This window comes from Macadamia integrifolia, chromosome 9 (genome assembly GCF_013358625.1).
Source record: "Macadamia integrifolia cultivar HAES 741 chromosome 9, SCU_Mint_v3, whole genome shotgun sequence".
Classification (NCBI taxonomy): domain Eukaryota; kingdom Viridiplantae; phylum Streptophyta; class Magnoliopsida; order Proteales; family Proteaceae; genus Macadamia; species Macadamia integrifolia.
This window is the reverse complement of record NC_056565.1, coordinates 8,341,273-8,360,755: the sequence shown is the minus strand read 5'-3', so window position 1 is coordinate 8,360,755 and position 19,483 is coordinate 8,341,273. Positions and strand designations below refer to the sequence as shown.

The 19,483-nt window shown below is 34.8% G+C and overlaps 1 protein-coding gene across 1 annotated transcript in view; it reads left to right on the top strand.

Annotated features, from left to right (window-relative positions):
* Positions 1 to 12,358: 12,358 nt before the first annotated feature.
* LOC122089377 (ACT domain-containing protein ACR3-like) overlaps positions 12,359 to 19,483 on the top strand; it is a gene marked incomplete in the record, with an annotated part of 10,722 nt that continues 3,597 nt past the window's right edge. Inside the window, 5 exon segments of the mRNA XM_042659054.1 lie at positions 12,359 to 12,563; positions 13,874 to 14,017; positions 14,152 to 14,260; positions 15,863 to 15,969; positions 16,230 to 16,275. Coding sequence (XP_042514988.1) covers positions 15,899 to 15,969; positions 16,230 to 16,275 — 117 coding nt within the window.

The window sequence follows — 19,483 nt, the reverse complement described above, 5'->3', positions numbered from 1 at the left end:
TCTCATTCAACCCCGGTCAGACCAAAGGCCTGGATACATATAATTAGTTAAAAAATAATAATAATAAAAATAACAAAATATACTTTATCAATTTTGTTCAAAGATATTAAAAGAGTATTCGATAAGTATTCACATAGAACACATAAAATGCCACAAAAGTAAGAAAATGATACACATGCTCCGCAACTCAGGTCAACTCATCTTCTCTAAGAAAATCCAAGGTGGCTCATGTTCACCCTCATCCACCTCCATTGCTGGTTGTTGAGGTCAAGATACCACTACAATTGTTTTTGAATCTTCGCAGGCAGGACCATATGTTTTTGTCTTTTGGCAAATGATTCTGGTTTCAAAAGGTGGGACCATATTTACATTTTCAAAACGTTGGTGGTTCCTTTACTTTTAGATTCTTACATTTCTTACTGGGAAAGCCCCACCACCACCACAAGCAGATCCCGCTGCACCACTTTTTTTAAGAGCTCCCCTAAATTTGGTGACTTATGCTCTCTCTCTCTCTCTCTTTCTCTTAATATGAATCCGCCTATGATTGTTTATCCTTGTTTATCCTGCATTATCACTTTCTTAATCACTTTAATTCTCAATCTGTCTTTCACTAATTGGGTAGTTAGTTCTTTAATCTATGGGGGTTAAAGTAATTACATTTTCTTGATTGTTAAGTACAAGTCACATCATTTCCTTCATGCCAAATCTCCCTTAATTCATTCATTTAATTTAAAATTTCACTAATTGCAGCCGTGGCGTGCTCCTCTCAGTTTTGAGCCAATATCTTTCACAACCACTCAAAAATTTTTTGGAGAGAGAGAGAGAGAGAGAGAGCCTCAGAGCATGGCTAGATCCTTTAATAAGGAAGTATATTTTTTTGTGGGTGAGGCAGCTAAGTTCCACCTTTCTAGAATATGGCGGCCTAACCTTTGTTTATTTCTTATAAACTTGTCTTTCCTCTGCACTAAATGTTCCATAGCTGAGTTTACTTAATGAATTTAATATTTGTCTAAATAAAGAAAAAACACTCATGTAAATTCAAAAAAACTCCATCATTGATGCTCTCATGAACTGTGATTAGCCCTCATGGGCACAAGGGCCACGTGCTAGTAAAAGAGATTTTTTTTTTTTTGGGGGGTTGTGGGGGAGGAATTATCCGATCTGAACGGATATGATTAATATATTGGTATCAATATCAGTGTCAATCGATACTTAATCTGATACCATGAGCTAAAACCATATTCAGGAGAAAAGAATACTAAAGGAGAATTAGCTAGTAACCATCATCTCACGATCCAATTTATTTCTTGTTTATGTAATTTTATGATGTGGTATGGCGATGTAGTAGACCAAACTATTAGATTAAACATACAACACTAGATTGGACATATTTCAAATTCAATTATGGTTACCATCACCTCACGACCAGCTTATTTTGGTGGTTTATGTAATTTTGTCATGTGGCATGGGGACATAGCGACCATACAATTAGATTAAATGAAAAGCATCTATATTGGATATATTTCAAATTCTATTATGAAAAAAAAAATCTAAATCAATAGCTTAGGGGTTTCTTTCTCAAGCTCTTTCATGTAACTAATGCATTCTCTCCTCTATTATCTTATAAGCCCATATATCGAAATCAATTTCTACGAAGTGATTAGAGTGGTGTGAGAGATTCCTCCCATGCCGACAATGTTCTCTGCTAAATCTAAATCTTCAAAGCATTATTTTTCCAATCCATTCTAATTGAACTAAATCCTGAAGTGCATGTGGTGAAGTTACTGATCTTGGAGTTCACCTATGCACAAAATTTCGGCCCCATTCAATGTCACGTAGAACATTTTTTTTACCCACAAGAAACTTATAGAGAGAGAGAGAGAGAGAGAGAGAGAGAGAGAGAGAGAGAGAGAGAGAGAGACCCTGAAATAGTTAGGATCCATTGCTGGCATGTCTTACATCCGCAACTTCACCCAGGTTGCTTTGGATCTGCAACTTGGGCATTTTTAAAACAGTTATTACAAAGTATGATTCTTATTTGCTTCTAGATGAAAGTTCGCAAACCTTTCTTTTTTGTAAATGGCAATGCTTTGTCCAAAGCAACTACTTTGTACTCTCTGTGATCATCATTTCATTTTTAGTGAGGATGAAAAAGATATATGAAACTCCATGATATGACAATAACTCCAGAGTAATGATTTTTGGATTAGAAACCCATAATTCATTATTGCAATTAGAAGATAAAGTGGGCTTGAAAGTAGTGAGTGATAAACTATCCACAATTATAAATAAAAAAAATTATTTTGGCTATAGAGTCAACAACTTAGATTGGGTGTATCACTTGATGTGAACTGAATTAGCATTATCTACAGCAAGAGGCCTTTTTACATGATTGCTGCATATATATATATATATATATATATGTAGAGAGAGAGAGAGAGAGATTATATGACCCATATGATCACTCTTAACTAATTAGGTTCATATTGTTTTCTTATAGGTGGACCCTAAGGAGAGTCCATCTCATTAAATTAAAAGCTAAAAAGGCACTTTGATATGTCAAAGATAATCCAAGAAAAATAAATTTTGTCGAGTGGTATTAAAATAAAAGTTTCTTTCCTCTATAAAAAATCTCATACTAGATTTAGTGAATATAGAGTTCTACTTTTCATATTTGATAAATTTGTACCCATTTTTCTAAGATTGTCTACATATTATGAATATGTAGACAATATCCTCAGAATGAAGAAGTTTAGAAGAACATGTCAAACTACAGAACGACACTATCATATGAATAAGGGAAGAGAATTCAGTGTCTAGTATCATCAATCTGCTTCTTCAAAATTTTCATGATAAAGAATGTCTATTTCTTGGCTTAACCCTAATGGAGACTAATTTTGATGCATCGTTACTAAGCCCAGTGACACTTGTGATGCTTCTAGTTGCCATGTTTATCCCAAGTAGCACCATCACTCATTGGTTTGTGGTTAGAAGCAAATCTTTATTGGAATAAGATTAATTTGAATTGAAAAATAAATAAAATAAAGAATATGCAATTGGGGTTTTCCATTGAAAGTAAAATTAGAAAATGATTTTTTTATTTTTATTTCATTTTTCATTCATTTCACTTGTTGGAATTATGTGTCCATCAAAACTAAATTTAAATATTTTAAATGATAATTAACTTGTATGTTATTATTAGGGTGTTTTTATCCTTAGCTTTACCTCTTAAGCTATTTGTGATCAAAGACAAAATTAAAATTTTGTTCATATAGTTGTCATACTTTGTGCTCTTGCAATGGAGATTCTAGACACGTGTGTATATGTGTGTATGCATGTGTGTGCGTGTATGTTTGGTATATATGTGTGCGTGCGCAAGTACATCAGACTGGATCGTTTGATAATCTTGAATGTAATATTGTTAGTTGTGTTAAGGACAATATTCTCACAATAATATGGAGTTAGTCCATTAAGAGATTCTTATTGTTGTAGTCAATTATTATTGATTTTGATGTACTAACAGGCTGATAACTTTTTTATATATAACTACACTGAAATCATTATGCGTATCTAACCTAAAATGCATTCCAAGATTACATATCAAATGTAGCATAGATTTAGTGAACCTAGAACTCCACTTTCTATGGTTGATATATTTGTACCCATCTTTTCAAGATTGTCTAAATATTTATAATACAAGATTATATTATACGATGAAGAAGTTTAGAGGAGAATGTCAAACTAAGACAGCAACAATATCACATGAAAAACAAGGAAGAAAATTCAGGGTATTTCAATCCCAATTGGTGGTTGAGGTTGTAAGAATTGGTTGGTAGGAGAACAACATGGTTAGTAGCAGATCTTAATTGGGATGAGGTTTGGAATGAAAAATTAATAAAAGAATAAAGTTATTTATGAAAAAAATAATAAAAGACAGGACCTTAATCGGGAGGTTTCAAACCATTACCTTCGATCTCCCCCTTTTTCTATAGAGCAGGTATCGAATAATAAGTGAAAAAAAAGAATTAGTCCATGTTTTTTTAGTATGGTTCTTGTTCTAACTTTGGTATTTGTATGTCTTCGTAAATAACAACGTAGGGTATCTATAGACAATGCAATTTGCACAGATTGCACACATGTTAAGATAAATTTTCCTATAATTAATTCATTGGCTATCAGGATTTCGAAACAAAAGACAATCTTAGGTAGACATTTTACACCCAAAAAAATCTTTTAAATGAAAGTATTCATAGGTTTTCAAGATCTTAAATGAAAGTATTTGTGTTTACTTTTATATATATATATAGTATTTTTATGGTTGGCAATAGCAGGCCCAAGAATGGTATGAGTTACCCCTCATCGGGTAGAGGCTATTTTCTTGATTCGAACCCACGGCCTATTATAATAGAGAAACCTTATTATTGCGCTAATGCCTTAGACATGTAAAAATAGAATCTTGACCGTGAGACATTGATTCCTCCTAAAAAGTTTAGATTGGTGACGTGGGTAAGAGGCATTGCTTCGTTTAGACTCTTGTGTCACTTATGATTTTATCATTTTATAGAGTGGTTCTTTTTGGAGGCACTTGTTTGATTTTCTTTTAGGAATAAAATTAACTTTTTTTTTTCTTTTTTTGGTGAAGAGGTAAAATTAATATTCATTATAAATAACAAAAGAGAGAAAAGCTACTATATCGCACTAAATGCATCAATTGGCAGGGAGGGATGCATCCTCTTTTATTTTCCCAATTGAAAAAAAAAACAAAAAATAATTGATCTAATGAGAATGAGAACAAGGAAATCAACCCCAAAAAGAACCAAAAAACTTAGAATCACTCAAGGGAATCATATTTAGCAAATCTACTACACTAAGAATTCCTTTCAAGTGAATAAAAAAACCATCAGGATCAGTCTAGCTAGAATCACACCATGACATATATCTACCTTGTGACCATTTTTGGGCCATTGCTAGTCTCTGAAAACCTAAGAAGTGAACAAATAGGTTAGGATTCCAAATGTTAAATGCATATATAGAAAAGGGAATATATCAACCATACAACATACAATACATATCCAAACTTAAATTAAAGTGGTCAGGTTGCTTCAGACCATCTTTATAGTGATGGGCTCTGGTTCTTCATTTTTATATGTAACAGGGAGGGAGAATGTTGAGTATAAGTAGTTCATATACAAGCACTTAAATCACAAAGGCAGACATATATGGAACACCCACGAAACGAAGCAGTTTTTGTCCACCAAAATGATTTTTTATGCATATGGAAATCACTTCAATTCCTTTATACTAGTAACAAGTCTAATCTAATAAAAATGGATGCATCACATAAAGCATATATCAGAATACAGAATTAAAATTAATCTGTTACAAATGTAAATTTTGATAAAAGATGAATTATCGAAGTCATTATTAAATAAATAGGAGAGGGAAAGGTATGCTATTGGTGTATGGTAAGTTAGCGAATAGCACCAATGGGGCACATGATGAGGTATCATCAGGAAACCCAAGGGGGTTGCGCAGTTGGTGAGCAACGAACTCAGTACTAGCTGTAAACTTGGACATCCTAAGTTCGACTTCCAGTAGACACACCTTAGGCTACTCACACGGGGTGTTTAGTACTTTTCACTACTTTCAGTAAAAGTTGAATGATTCTCATTCAACCCCAGTATGACCCAGTCCATGTGGTTGTGAGGTGCTAGCTCCAAAAAAAAAAAAAAAAAGGTATCATTAGAAAGGATATAGGTGGCATTTTAAAAAGGAAAGAGAAAGATAGACATAATAGGTGCTAGCTTACGGTATACTAGTGGCATACCCAAGCTTTTCCTCAAATATTATTATGTTAATTTTTTGTTAGTAATCCATTAATTATCACAAATGTTGGGGAAAATAATGAGAGAAAAGCTACACTTTAAATAAAGAGAGATTGTACCAAAAGCTAAAAGGAAAGAAAGAGGTTTTTTTGTGGGGGAGAGAGTTTTCATTTGGAACTCACACTTTCAAAATAGATAAATTACAAAATAGAAAAAACAAATGCATGTGTGGGTTCTCACTTTCTATGAGATCGAGGGCATGCAAAAGAATCCATACACAAACATTATGCAGATCTTTTGCCCTCGTTTTTATGAAAAAACTTTTCTACAAGGCAAAGTATTATTTCACTTTCACATGGATTTTTATTATTATTATTATTTTTCTGTAATTTTGACTATATAGGATCCATGCGAATGATACCATTTTTTTAATACAACCATTAGTGTGGTGTGCAGATTCCTCCAAATATTGATGTCATGATGAGCCCACTATTGTTCTTCTCCAATTAAACACATATTAAACATTTCAAAAATATGATTTTGCTAACATTAGCATTACATATAGTTTACTTGTAAAAATAAATAAATAAAAATCTCCAAATTATTCCCTTGAACAAGCATAGCTAGATGCTCTAGTTTCATTAGGCTAGTTGGTTGGCCTTTTTAAAGTAAAAAATGTTTCCAATCTAATGGATGAGAATGATCTGTCTATCAGTACCTTTTGACAAGATTCTCATGTAGGGTATATAATAGAAAAGAAATACATCAACATGCAAGTTTCTCATAAATTAACCACTTTGGAATCTTTAGTGGTCCTATGATATCATGCATGATGTATCCATATTGATTTATCTCTGAGCCAAGATCCTCGCCAATATAGAATCTTTAACCTAATCAAATAGAAAAATCTGACCTTTACGTTTCACTATATTTATTATGGGAGAGGTAGAGGAAAGCTAGCAGGACACCTGAGTATCAAGTATGCATGCGATATTTTAACCGTAGGATTTGAGAGAACCATTAGATTGAGAAGAAAAGTTCAAAACTTCAATCCACACCTGTCACACCTTATCACCCTCAATAGTCATGCCGGAATGTTGTCCGGCCGGTGCTCTCAGTTCCCTTCTTTTTTTTTTTCTTTTTTGCTGTTCCTCTCTCTCTCTCTCTCTCTCTCTCTCTCTCTCTCTCTCTCTCTCTCTCTCTCTCTTCTCAGAGGTTTCTCTTCCTAGGCAGCGGCTGCGATAGCGGCAGCAGCTGCATTCTTTTTTTTTTCCTGGTTTTTGTTGTGTAACTCTCTCCCCCCGATCTTTCTTCTTCGTGGATAGGGACTGCGGCCAGAGACGGCAGCGGCAGCTGCAGTGACGGTAGCCAGCGACGGTAGCTGCAGCGACTGCGACTCTGACTGTGACTGCGACGGCGACGGCGGCGGCAGCAGCATCATCTCCGTTCCTTTTTTTTTCTGATTTTTGCTATTCCTCTCCATCGACCGTTGTTCCTCTCTCTCTCTCTCTCTCTCCCTTCTCCCCCCGATCTTTCTTCTTCGTGGATGGGGACTGCGGCCAGAGACGGCAGCGGCAGTGACGGCAGCCAGCGACGGTAGTGACAGCGGCAACGACCAGCTGTAACGGCAACAGCTGCAGTCTCTTTTTTTTCTTTTGGTTTTTGTTGTTACTCTTTCTCTCTCTCCGCCCGAGCTTTCTTCTTCTTGGACAGCGGCAGCGATTGCGACTGCGACGGCGGCGGCAGCAGCATCATCTCCGTTCCTTTTTTTTTTTTCTGATTTTTTGCTATTCCTCTCCATCGACCGCTGTTCCTCTCTTTCTCTCCCTCCGAGCTTTCTTCTACCTCCGCAGCGGCAACGGTAGCGGTAGAGGTAGCGGCTACGGCTGCAGCAGTGGCAATGGCAGTGGTTGAGGCTATGTGGATGAAAAATCGCCGGAAAAATCGCCGGAGCAAGTGAGGGAGAAGAAGAATGATCGTACATCGTCAGGCTAGGTAAGTTACCTAAGACAACAGATATCTAACGGTATTAATGCAATCTATCTAATCCAATTGTCTACATTTGCTAGCACACCTAATTCTAAGGTGTACCGCTAGCTTTCAAGACCTTTTCCCATTTATTATTTACCACTATTGAAGCAACAGTTACAATCCAAGTCGGCTCAGCCACAAGAAAATTGATGTTAATATTTCTTATATGGGGAGACTAGTGCAGTAATTCATCATCACGGTCTCCATTTAAATAGCAGATACATAGATGGAAAATCGAACTTAAAACTGTACGTCTATCCACACAATTTTCAATTTATCTTATCCATATAAACAACCCACAAATGGGTGACTTTTTTCCATTAAGTTATGAAAGAAAACTTATGAATAATAAATAGAAGTGAACCAGACTAACATTGGGCTCTCCCTTTTTATGAGGGGGAGGACATGAATGAGAAAAAAGATTATTATGACAAATTCATCGTCATCATCAATACATTCATTAATCATAATGCCACTGGTGTGTATTAAAGGGAGAAAAAAAAAAAAACATAAGGTCAGTGTTCATCCTATTCAACGTTACGTCATCATGAATTATGGTTAGGGTCTTTCTGTAAGAGTGAAAAAAAAACACAGTTAGGGGTACTTTGATTATTATTTAAATCACACCACGGTTCTAAAATTTGGGATTGATCTCAATTGATATTAATTTGAATCGGATCATTTTCAATGGTTGAACTACTCAGAGAGGCATTCGACAACTAAGGCCTGGACGTATGTGCATGGATATTCCCAACCTCTAAATGTTCTCTGGGCAGCCCAACCACTGGAGAGGATCCTGACACTATTGGGTGAGCCATTAGCTCTAGAAAATGTAGTGGCATGCCCAACCTACTCCCTTCACAAAGTTACAAAGAAAAACCAAAATTCTCTATAATTTAAAGAGAGTGTCTAATGACACCTCTATAAATGCATTTAGAATTGGATTTGTCTAGTTGTAACCTAGGTAGGTTACGAAAGGCTTGTAACCCACTTTTAGTTACCTAAAATGTTTTATACTATCAAAGAAATGATTGGTTCAAGAAGATTCAAAAAGTAATTTCATATGTTTATATTCCCAATAAAAACTTAAAAGCTGCTGCAACACTTTTTATGACAAAGTGTTTAAAAATGATAGAAATGTAATTTTATCCTCAAATAGACCCATCAATACATTTGGAATCTCAAATCTCAATTCCTTGTCTCTCTAAAGTCCAACATGGGATTGAAAAAAAAAAAATTATACTAACCATTGAGTGATTGGGTCTATTGCTTTGAGTAAGGGTGTCCATTTCCAATCCAAGCGGGTTGGACTAATCAAGAGAAACGTGGAACGAATATTTATCGATTTGAGTTTTTATCAAATCGGTAAAAAATTGAATTGGACCAGATCAAGAGAATCAAAACCATAAAAGACCTTATAACAACTTTAAAAAATTACTAAAAGAAAACATATTACCTACAAGAGCCCATTAAGTCAACTCAATAAAAACCGAATCGGTCTAAATTGAAATTGAACGTTGATTTCAATTTGGCCTAATACTAGATAAAATCTAGATCAAAGTGACCAAAATCGGAAATAGATTAAATCAATCACAAAAGCCTTATAATTAGTCATTCTGAAATAGTCTGGATAGGTATTACTATGGTCGATTTGGATCGAAATTGGTTTATTCAACCAATGATTTAAAACTCGAAATTGAGTATCAAAACAATCTCTCTAGTGATTCCAATTTTAAATTGACCATTCTAGAACTTTCGGAGTTGGATAGTTCATGACCAATTCTAATCCAGATCGGCTAATACCAGAATTTTAACTCAAAATCAAAGAATAAATTGGTCCCTAATGATTTCAGTCTGGATCATATCCGAATCAATCACAAAAATGTTAGAATTGACACTAAATTCTAAAAACCAATAGCCTAATCCCAAAAATCTTAAATATTCCATTCTATAATGATCAAAATTGGGATTGATCCGAACCAGCCAAATCAACTAGGGATTTTAAACTTGGAATTAGAGATCGAACTGATCATGGTTTCAAGTATCGGTTGTATCGGCTGAGACCGATCCTCGATCTGGATCGATTATCCGGATCGTTTCAGGGGTAAAATAGGTAAAAAGTAGTACCTTTTATAAAAATCAAGGGTAAAATAAATCGATACCCACCGATCCCATCCGATTTGGATCAGTATAGAATCGGCATCGACAGAGACCAATGCTGATACCGTCCGCTACATCATTGGAACTGATTCGTATAAATTTTGATCCAATCGAATCAAAATCGGATAAAAAGAACCCTAGAATCGCCCTCAAATCTTAAGACCACGATCTAGTCTTATAAACTTTATAATCGATTTTAAACACAGAATCAAAGATCAAATTAGTAGCTGCCAATATCAATCTAAATCCAAATCAACTTGGAATTGACCATAATTAATCCCAAAACCCTTAGAATTAACCTATAAGATATATTATAATTACAAAATTTCACATGTCATCATTATAGTAGTACCAAGCCTACGATATTACTTTACGAAAAAAAAAAATACAATATTTCCATTTGTCATCTTTCTGAATTTTAATTTTCTTAAAAACACTAGCATATTTAATACAATTGATTTCTTTGAAGAGAAAAAAGAGACATGATTAGAACTATCTTACCCACCTCATCTCTAATGCACAACAATAGAAATTATTGCAATATAATTGATACATGAATTTCTCGGAAAGAGGTTTTGTTTTCTAAATTTCAAAAAATAAAAATAAAATCCACCAAAAATTTTAAACCCTAAAACCCATAAAAGCATTGGACATGCCGAGAAGAAAGAGAACCTTTACTTGACTCACTGGAGATGATCTTGCCAAACTTTATGCCATAAAAATCAAGAAAGGTAACAGAAAGACTCGCGAGGAGGAAGACGATCAGTTGGGGCGAGGGGTTGTTTGGGTTGTTTGGATTGTTTGGAAAGAGTGTATTCATTCTTAAAATACCCCTCGTTTTGCCGTTTAAATCAAAGTAACAATTCAAAAAGTTGAGGTTGAATTTGCTTTTTTGACCTTAAAAGCAATCACAAAATGACAAAATAAATGGGACACAGTATTTTACTTTTTTTACATTTTTGACCTTAAAAGCAATCACAAAATGAAAAAATAATGGGGACACAATAATTTAGGTTACAAGGTTTTTGTAACCGGGTAGGTTACATTTAGACATACCCTTTAGAATTTGACACCTTTTTTACTACTGTTTATCTTATTTAGGAAACTTCTAGAAGATAGATGTATAAAAAAATTTTAAAAAATAAGTTGAAAGTGATATCATAATGTCATCATCAAAATATGTTACTATTATGTATATTTTTCAAGTTCACATGTGAAATGACACTATTACAGTCTAAGGAATTGTTTGAAAATAACCTCATGTCAAATTTTAACCTCAAATTCAATCATTTCCTAATATCCTATCACTATGGACGTGGTGTACTTGAGTATTCTACCTTTTCTTGTTTCACATGTGGTAGGAGACTGAAATGATTGGTTCGATCAAACTTCAACAAATACTTGGTCAGACTGAAATCTAGACCACATGAGATATTTGGCCCACAAAAATATAGCTATCGAGTAGTTCGTTTCAATCCACTATCAGTCTTTTTTTGGTCTATTATTGCTTCTATCTCAAATTTTCACATGTGAAAAAAAAATGTAAATAATATTAATTTTTATCGATTTATATAAATTAACTATACATTCATCATTAACTTGAATAGGAGTGCCTATACTTCATGGTTTTAAGTATCGATATTAGATCTCCGGATATGATTAGGGGTGTCCAAAGTTAGCCTATAATGAACAATTCTATGTATCGATATTAGATCATTCATATCGGATGATGTCATATCAATTTGACAAGTGTCAATAAAACAAAATTCATTTTAAAAGTAAAACAAGGTATTTTTGTCTGAAATGGACAATTCAATATCGATTCATGATGGATACGGGATACCCATTCTGATACCGTGATCAAAAACCATACTATACTTGGAATCGACCAATTAATGCCCAAAGCCAGACTGACCAGCTAATAAAATAGTCTGGTGCCAGACCAAAACCAATTATTATTTGCACATTTGTGGCACTTTAGTTGTAGTCAGGTGGGTTTCCAATTGAAAACGACTGTTTTTGGTCAATTTATAACCCGATTAACCTTTTGTACTTTATAGCCTAATTAATTCAATTAACCCTTTTAAATATCGATTTTGATACGGGCCTTAAATTGATGGGACTAATTAGACCCGACCCAGGATCCATCAATTGACACCCCTAATTTTTTTTTTTTTTGGTAGAAGACACCCCTAATTATTTCGCTGCAACAATTAAACCGAAATTCCTTTTTTCCTTGCCACTTGCCTCACACAGCCACGGGCCCACACTCATCACTTGTGTTTGCGGCTTTTTTTTTTTTTTTAATCGTTTTTTTGGATTTTTATCCCTGAAGCTAAAAGCTCCTCTAAGAGAGGAGAGAGAGGACAAAGGTCAGACGAGAGAGAGAGAGCATGTTCTCTGCAAGTGCTCTTCCAACGTCGAAAGCAGAATTACGCCTGAAACCAGTTCCAAAGCGATTTCTTTCTTTCGGTCGCTTCGTTGATCGTTACTGATTCAGAGAAGATTTTGGGAGCAGAAATCGAGGAACAAGATAAAGGCTTAAAGGTTAGTCTTCCACCGCCTGCCTTTTTCAGGTGTTCTTCTCTGTTTCGTGATTCAAATTTGAAACTTTTTCTCTCAATCCTTTTGTTTCTCAAGTCGTACATTTTTTTTTTCTATCTTCCAAATTTGGATGATTCTCCCCTTTTTTTTTTTTCTTTTCTCTGAGTATAACGAAATGATGTGTTCATAGTTAATCACAGTGCTACGCAAGAATTTCGGGATTTTTTTTTTCTTCTTTCTGTCGATTCTTCGCGAGTAATCAAGTAGTCTTACAGAGTTATGTTTTCTCTGTAAAATGTCAGTAAAATTTCGAAATCTCGACATCTAATTTCCGAAAAAGTTTTCGTTTAATCCAATTAACATTTCGTTTCGTTTCGGCTGAATTTTTCACATTTTTATGGTATTTCTCTACGAAATTAACTCATCTTTTTCTGTTTCTGACCTCGTAATGAATCAAAGTCTTGTTGATTTTAAGCTTTCAGTTCCCAAAATCTTTAAAACCAGTCTTGATTCTTGAGGTCTTCTTTCTTCTGTAACACGAGTCTTTGACTCTGTTTCTGTGAAAGATTCCGCCGATTCAGCTCTTCTCTTGCAGTGAAAATCAGTTATCTTTACTAGATCAGATCAGAAGACCAATCACTCTTTTTCTCTCCATCTTAGCTTCGATTCAAAGACTTCTGCAGAGTCCAGAGCAAATCTCTCCCCACCAGATCGGAGATTAAGATTGAACATAATCTTTGGATTATTTTTGTTTTATACAAATCTTCCTTTGTTCTCCTCTGCAGTATATGATTAGAGCATTAACTGCTTCTCCTCCTCTACTTATTAATTCCGTTTTCTCGAAGGGCGAAAAGATTCCTTATAATAATATTCAATTACCCAAATCCAAAGTAGTTGCACAGATGTTCTCCTCTGATGCGACCACACCGAATAATGCTATGTGGGTTGGAGCAGGTGAGTGGACTGAGGCCCATCAGGCCCAGTCCAATAGTGTAATCATTCTCCAGGGATAGGGGTGCCAACGGGTCGGTTTGCCCCGGTTTCGATCTGGATTGAATTGGTTTCGGTGTGGAAATGGTGAAACCGATTCCGATGTGGTTTGGTTTTGATTTTGCTTCAGTTTCTTGTATCGATTTGTAATTGGGTTGTTTTCGATTTTTTTTATCGGTTTGAGTTTAATATTCCATACAAAACTATGCAAATTTTGAATTTTTTTTAATGAATTTTGAGCTGTTTTTGGTTTTTTATCCGTTTGATTTGGTTTTATTTTGATTTTTGAATCAGTTTCGATTTGGTTTCAGATTTGGTTTCAGGTCCAAAAACCAAATCGGTCCATAACGGTTCAATCTATTCGTACGAAATGGTTTTACTGATTCCTTTTAGGTAGTGACACCCCTATCTAGGGGGCATGGAACGTTTTTAGGAACAGAAGAAACACATGGTTGAAATGACAAGTGGTATTTGGCTTGTTCTCTTTACTTTATGGTGAAATGATATTATGCTGTGGTTCAATTGGGATCCACAAGCTGAGGCAAGTACTCTTTTTCATTTTTTCGTGGTACCGAAAAAAAAGGTTTCATTTCTGGTGCAGGTATTAGCGTTCATCATGTAAGAATCATCTTTAGGGGATTGGTTTAGGAGGATTCAAGTGCTCCTTACCTCCGGCCTCCCTTACCAGTCATCCCATCTACGGATTTAAGGTCCTCTCTCTCTCTCACACACAGAAATGTATTGCTTTTTTTTTATTTTTATTTTTATTATTGAAGTATAATCCATGAGGAGATTTTCAAATGAGTTTTCACCAAATTACAACGGACAGTTTTTCTTCACCATGTAGTGAAGTGCATGCATCCTATTTTCATAAAAAAAAAAATAATAAAATAAAAATTAAAAAATTAAAAAAATTAAAAAAATTAAGAAAAAAAATCACTAATGATTCACAAACCTCTGTAGGGTTTAGTACTGTTCTCAAAAAATCCTCATAATATCTCATGTAGACATTCATCATAAGTAAAAACTTAGTCCAATTACAATTATGTAACTTAGATCAAATTTGTTTCATAAAAACAAATAGGGGAGAAGTTTCACACTTTCATGCACCAAATCATTGGATAAGAATGAGGGGCTATGTGTCATATACATTAACATCCATCTGATGGTCAACCCCTTCCGTCCAATAGCACGACTCTCCGCAAAAAAATTTACCAAAAAAAAAAAAAAAAAATCCCACATCAAAGGTGAAACATAGCTCTTTTAATTCCTTTAAAAAAAATTTTATTGCTGTTTCATGTTTCTTTCTTATTGTTTTCTCTCTCATCTCTTTCATAGCGACTGTATGTGGATGTTGTTGTTCTCCACATCATCATTAATGTAGTATAAAAGAATCTCCCCTAGCCTCTCACACTGGTTACAGGGGGAGTTTTGTAAAATAAAAATTTAGGCTATGTTTGTATGAAAACATAATAAAACAAAAATTATGATGGAAATAGTCTAATAGATTTATGTTCTCTTCAAAAAAAAATTTTTTTTTTTTTGAGCAACTTTCTTTACTGGTAAAATCATGTTGTAACCAAGATTAATGAAAGGGAAATTTTACATTTTGACTTCTACTTAAAATAGGAATTTTACTTTTTTGCGCTTTTTTTATTTTATTTTTTGGTAAACACTTTTTTGCACTTTCATTATACAATTTTTTAGGTTAGATAAATTCTTATTCAAAGCAAACCTATGCACAATTTTTGTTGCAATGAAACATAATCTTATCGTTTCACAATTCACATGAATAATAAATAATAAATAATGACAAGTCTTGAAAATGACAAATGATAATCAGTTTAAATTTATTTTGAAAATTTTTTTTTATCATGAATTTAAATTATTTATAGGAATACAATATAATAAGGTATAATCTTTTTTCTTTTTTCTTTTTTAGATTACACCCTCTTTATTTGTTTCAAAAGAGAATCTCACATTTGAGTGGTGGACCCAACACACGATACACCTTCCTAAGATGCGATTGGAGGCCATCTGAGTGGTGGAGCCATCTGGAGATGCTTGAAGTATTCAATGGATTGATATTGCTATTATGGCATACAAGAATGATTCACATATTGAATGGTGTTAGGTGTTCTCATGATTTCTAAGCCAATAGAAACCATAAGATTCCAGTGAATCTATATATTTGTCTAAGCTTAAGTTAGAAGCCTAGAAGGTTCTAAACTAATGCATATTACGCCTCAATAAATAACATTAACATGGCTCAGAGAGGACTCATAAGGGTAGTGTGTTTTGTGGCTTGGCAGAAGGAAAATCAAGAAGAGCAAAGGGGTGTGGTTTGGATGGATAGAGTTTGTTGGCCGTACTTCGACCCCGAGTATGAAAACTTGAGCCTTCGCATTAATCCTCCAAGGTAAGAAAGTTTTTCATCTATTTCAATTTTCAAATTAAAATGAATCCAACTACAGCTGTCTAGTGCAGTTGTTGAAGTCATGGTGTGTTAAAATTCATGTTCCTGGGAGTTTCAAACCAATACATTCCCTCTCCCCCTTTTCTATAGAGTAGGTAACAAGTAACAATAATAATAAAAAAAAAAAGAATGAGTCCATGTTTTTTCTGTATGATTCTTGTTCTAATTTTGATAATTGTATGCCTTCATCAATAATAATGCAGGGTATCTATAGACAATGCAACTTGCAGGGATTGCACACTGATTAAGGTAAATTTTCTTATAATTAATTCAGTTGTGATCAGTATTTCGGAACAAGGGACAATCTTAGATAGACATTTTACACAAAAAAATTCTTTTAGATTAATGTAGTCACCTTTAGATGGAGGTTTTCAAGATCAGCTTCATGAAAATCTTATATTCCATGAGAAGATTCAAGTCCATCGAAACACTTTTTAATATAACTTTATCTTTAGTTGATAGAAGTCCACTAAAGATCACAAACTCTTGATCTTGAATCTTTGAAATGAGGGAGAGAATAAAAGAGACTTCATTCTCAGTCTCACTACTTCTTAGTTGTTTTTTTTTATAGATCTAAGAATTCTTACTATTTCTTAGATCAATAGACCAAATTTGATACAAGGGATTCTACACACATTTTTCTACGAAAATTGCAAAGTAACCCTATCTCGTTTTTCTTGTCTTTTTCTTAAGAACACATTATATCCTTATCTAGCCACAAATCCTTTTGGCAAAAGCATTGATAATTTATTACGTAAATGACTACGCATCAAATTAAAACTTCAGTCCAAGGTTGGGGTGATGCCAAACTTGGGCGGTGCAATTGAGACCTTGGGTTAGTCTTGAGTTTTCGAAAATCTGGCCCAGCTTGGTTGATTTTGCACCTTAGGGGCTTACCCTGAGTTCTTTAAATCACATATTGGACCCCTAACAGATAAAAGTGATGTCATACCTGACCTATTCGCTATTAAGGGTAATAATTTAGTTATCGATATAACAAAAACAATAACAATCATAATCTTATCTCAACTGAATAGGGTCGGCTACATGAATCCAATATGGAAATAGAAAGTAAAGAAACATAAAGCATAGGTTAAAAAGCATAAACATGGGGATAATAGAAGAAGGTAAAGCAGCATAAAAAGACACATCATGGAAACATCCCCTGTAGAGGGCCAGCAACACGGGTCCTTGTCCTCCATACAACTCTATCCGAAGTCATACTAGGGTCAAGCCCTATGCTTTGCATATATTTTCGGACTACTTTGTTAATAGTCATCTTAGGCCTGCCCCTACCTTTTCTAGCTCCCTCCAAGTGAATCTGGTCACTCTTCCTTACTGAGGCCTTCATAGGTTTCCGTTGGACATGGCCATACCACCTCAATCAGCTCTCAAGGAATTTGTCTTGGATTGGTGCAACCCTTAGATCATTTCTAATACGTTCATTTCTTACCCTAGCTTTCCTGGTCTTGTCGCACAGGCCTCTCAACATTCTCATCTCCGCTATACTCAATTTATTCAAAGTACTCTTCTTAACTGTCCAACATTTCGTTCCATACTTCATAACTAATCGTATAACTATTCTGTAAAATTTTCCCTTAAGTTTAATAGGTATTCTTTTGTCATATAACACTTCCGCCGCACCTCGCCACTTCGTCCACCCCACTTTAATCCTATGGGCAACATCATTCTCTATATCCCCCTCTTTGTCAATGATAGACCCCAAAATTTTAAAACAGTCCCTCCGATGTAGTTCCTGTTTCCCTAGCTTCACCACTCCCTCCCCTCCTCTAGATTGACTGAAAAAGCACATCATATATTATGTCTTCGTTCTACTTAACCTAAAACCTTTTAATTCCAAGCTTGATCTCCATAACTCCAGTTTAATATTAATCTCATCTACAATTTTATCTATTGATAGGTCAAAATCAATATTGGTTAATAATATCCTTATTTTTTTTATAAAAATTAGTTTTTTTTTTTTTTGGTTACCCCTAATATCAATACCATACTCAATGCCAGATTGATCAGGTATAAAAATCTATCTCAGCCGATACCAATAAGAAAACAAATGATACAGTCAATCCGATACCATTACTTAAAACTATGATTGAGGATGACATTTTTTTTTTAATCGGTGCAAATGGAAATCCAATTCTTTGCAATTAGTGGCAGTCTGATTATTGTCCAATCAATCATCCAGTGATTGGGGGGATTTGGAGACACATCCCAACACATAAAAGTACATCCCAAATCTATCTAGTCATTGGATGACTAATTGGACGACCCACTAATTAGAGAGGATTTTTTTTTTTTTTTCCTGCAAATGGGTGAGAGGGTGGGCATTTCTTTTAGCAAAATTCGTTTCCATCCATGGTTAAAGGAATCGGACTCTATCGGTGGAATCGGCTGTGGACAATTTGCAATTTAGGTATCGATATGATGCTATTGTATCTATATTGGTCTTGGCCGATATGGATTGATTGTATCAGCCAGGATCAGACCGTTTTACCCTTAAGATACCTATTTTTGTTTCTACCATCGATATGGTATATGCCAGGTATTGGTATTAATCACGGCCAATAGCGATCATGGCCGGCCTATACAGGTGATACAATGTGAATAAGCCGATCCGATACTGATAACCTGAAACAATGCCCTTAATTAGAGCTCCCAAGTCCCAAGTACCGGAAAAGTGAAAGAATGCGGTACCCTGTTGCATCAGCAGTTCGGTCCAAAATCGGCTAATCCTATGATCCGTGCAATTTTAATTGTATTTCTTTTTTTTGGAAAATTTTATTTGTAATATTGATTATGTGTTAGAAGAGCCCGATCTGGTTCACAAATGAGAACAATTTGGTACATGTCTAGTCCGTAAATTCAGAATTCACTTTCTTCCTCTTCAATTAATAGATTTCAAGTATACGGACCAAGAATCGTACAAGAATAATCTCATACTGAACCTGATCCGGACCCATGCTAGGAGACTGATGACAATATGGAGAGACTAGACCTTTGATATATATTTCAATGAAAAGCCCTTTTGCTGTTCTTCCTCTTCTCATTCATGCACCTATATCTCTCCCTTCCTTGAATCTTCACGAAGAAACAGCCAAAATATACCAATGATCATCAACTTCTTCATTTAGGGCTTAACCTGTCAGCACAAATGAACCCTTTCCTTTTATTTGAAGCTTCTTTCTGTCCAATGCTCATTTCCCCTTCCTCCCTCAACATCTTTCTGTCCAATGCTCATTTCCCCTTCCTCCCTCAACAGTGACTATGTTTTATATGTTTGGGTCCTTTGTGGGATTGCAAACTTAAACATGTGTTGAGCCTTGAGAAAAATTGATAAACAGAGACAATAGACAGAGTGGAAGAAAAAGATTTTGAGGTCTCAAGTTCGAACTTGTTGGCTGTTAATTTCTTCCTCTCATGATCTCATCCTTATCCCCAC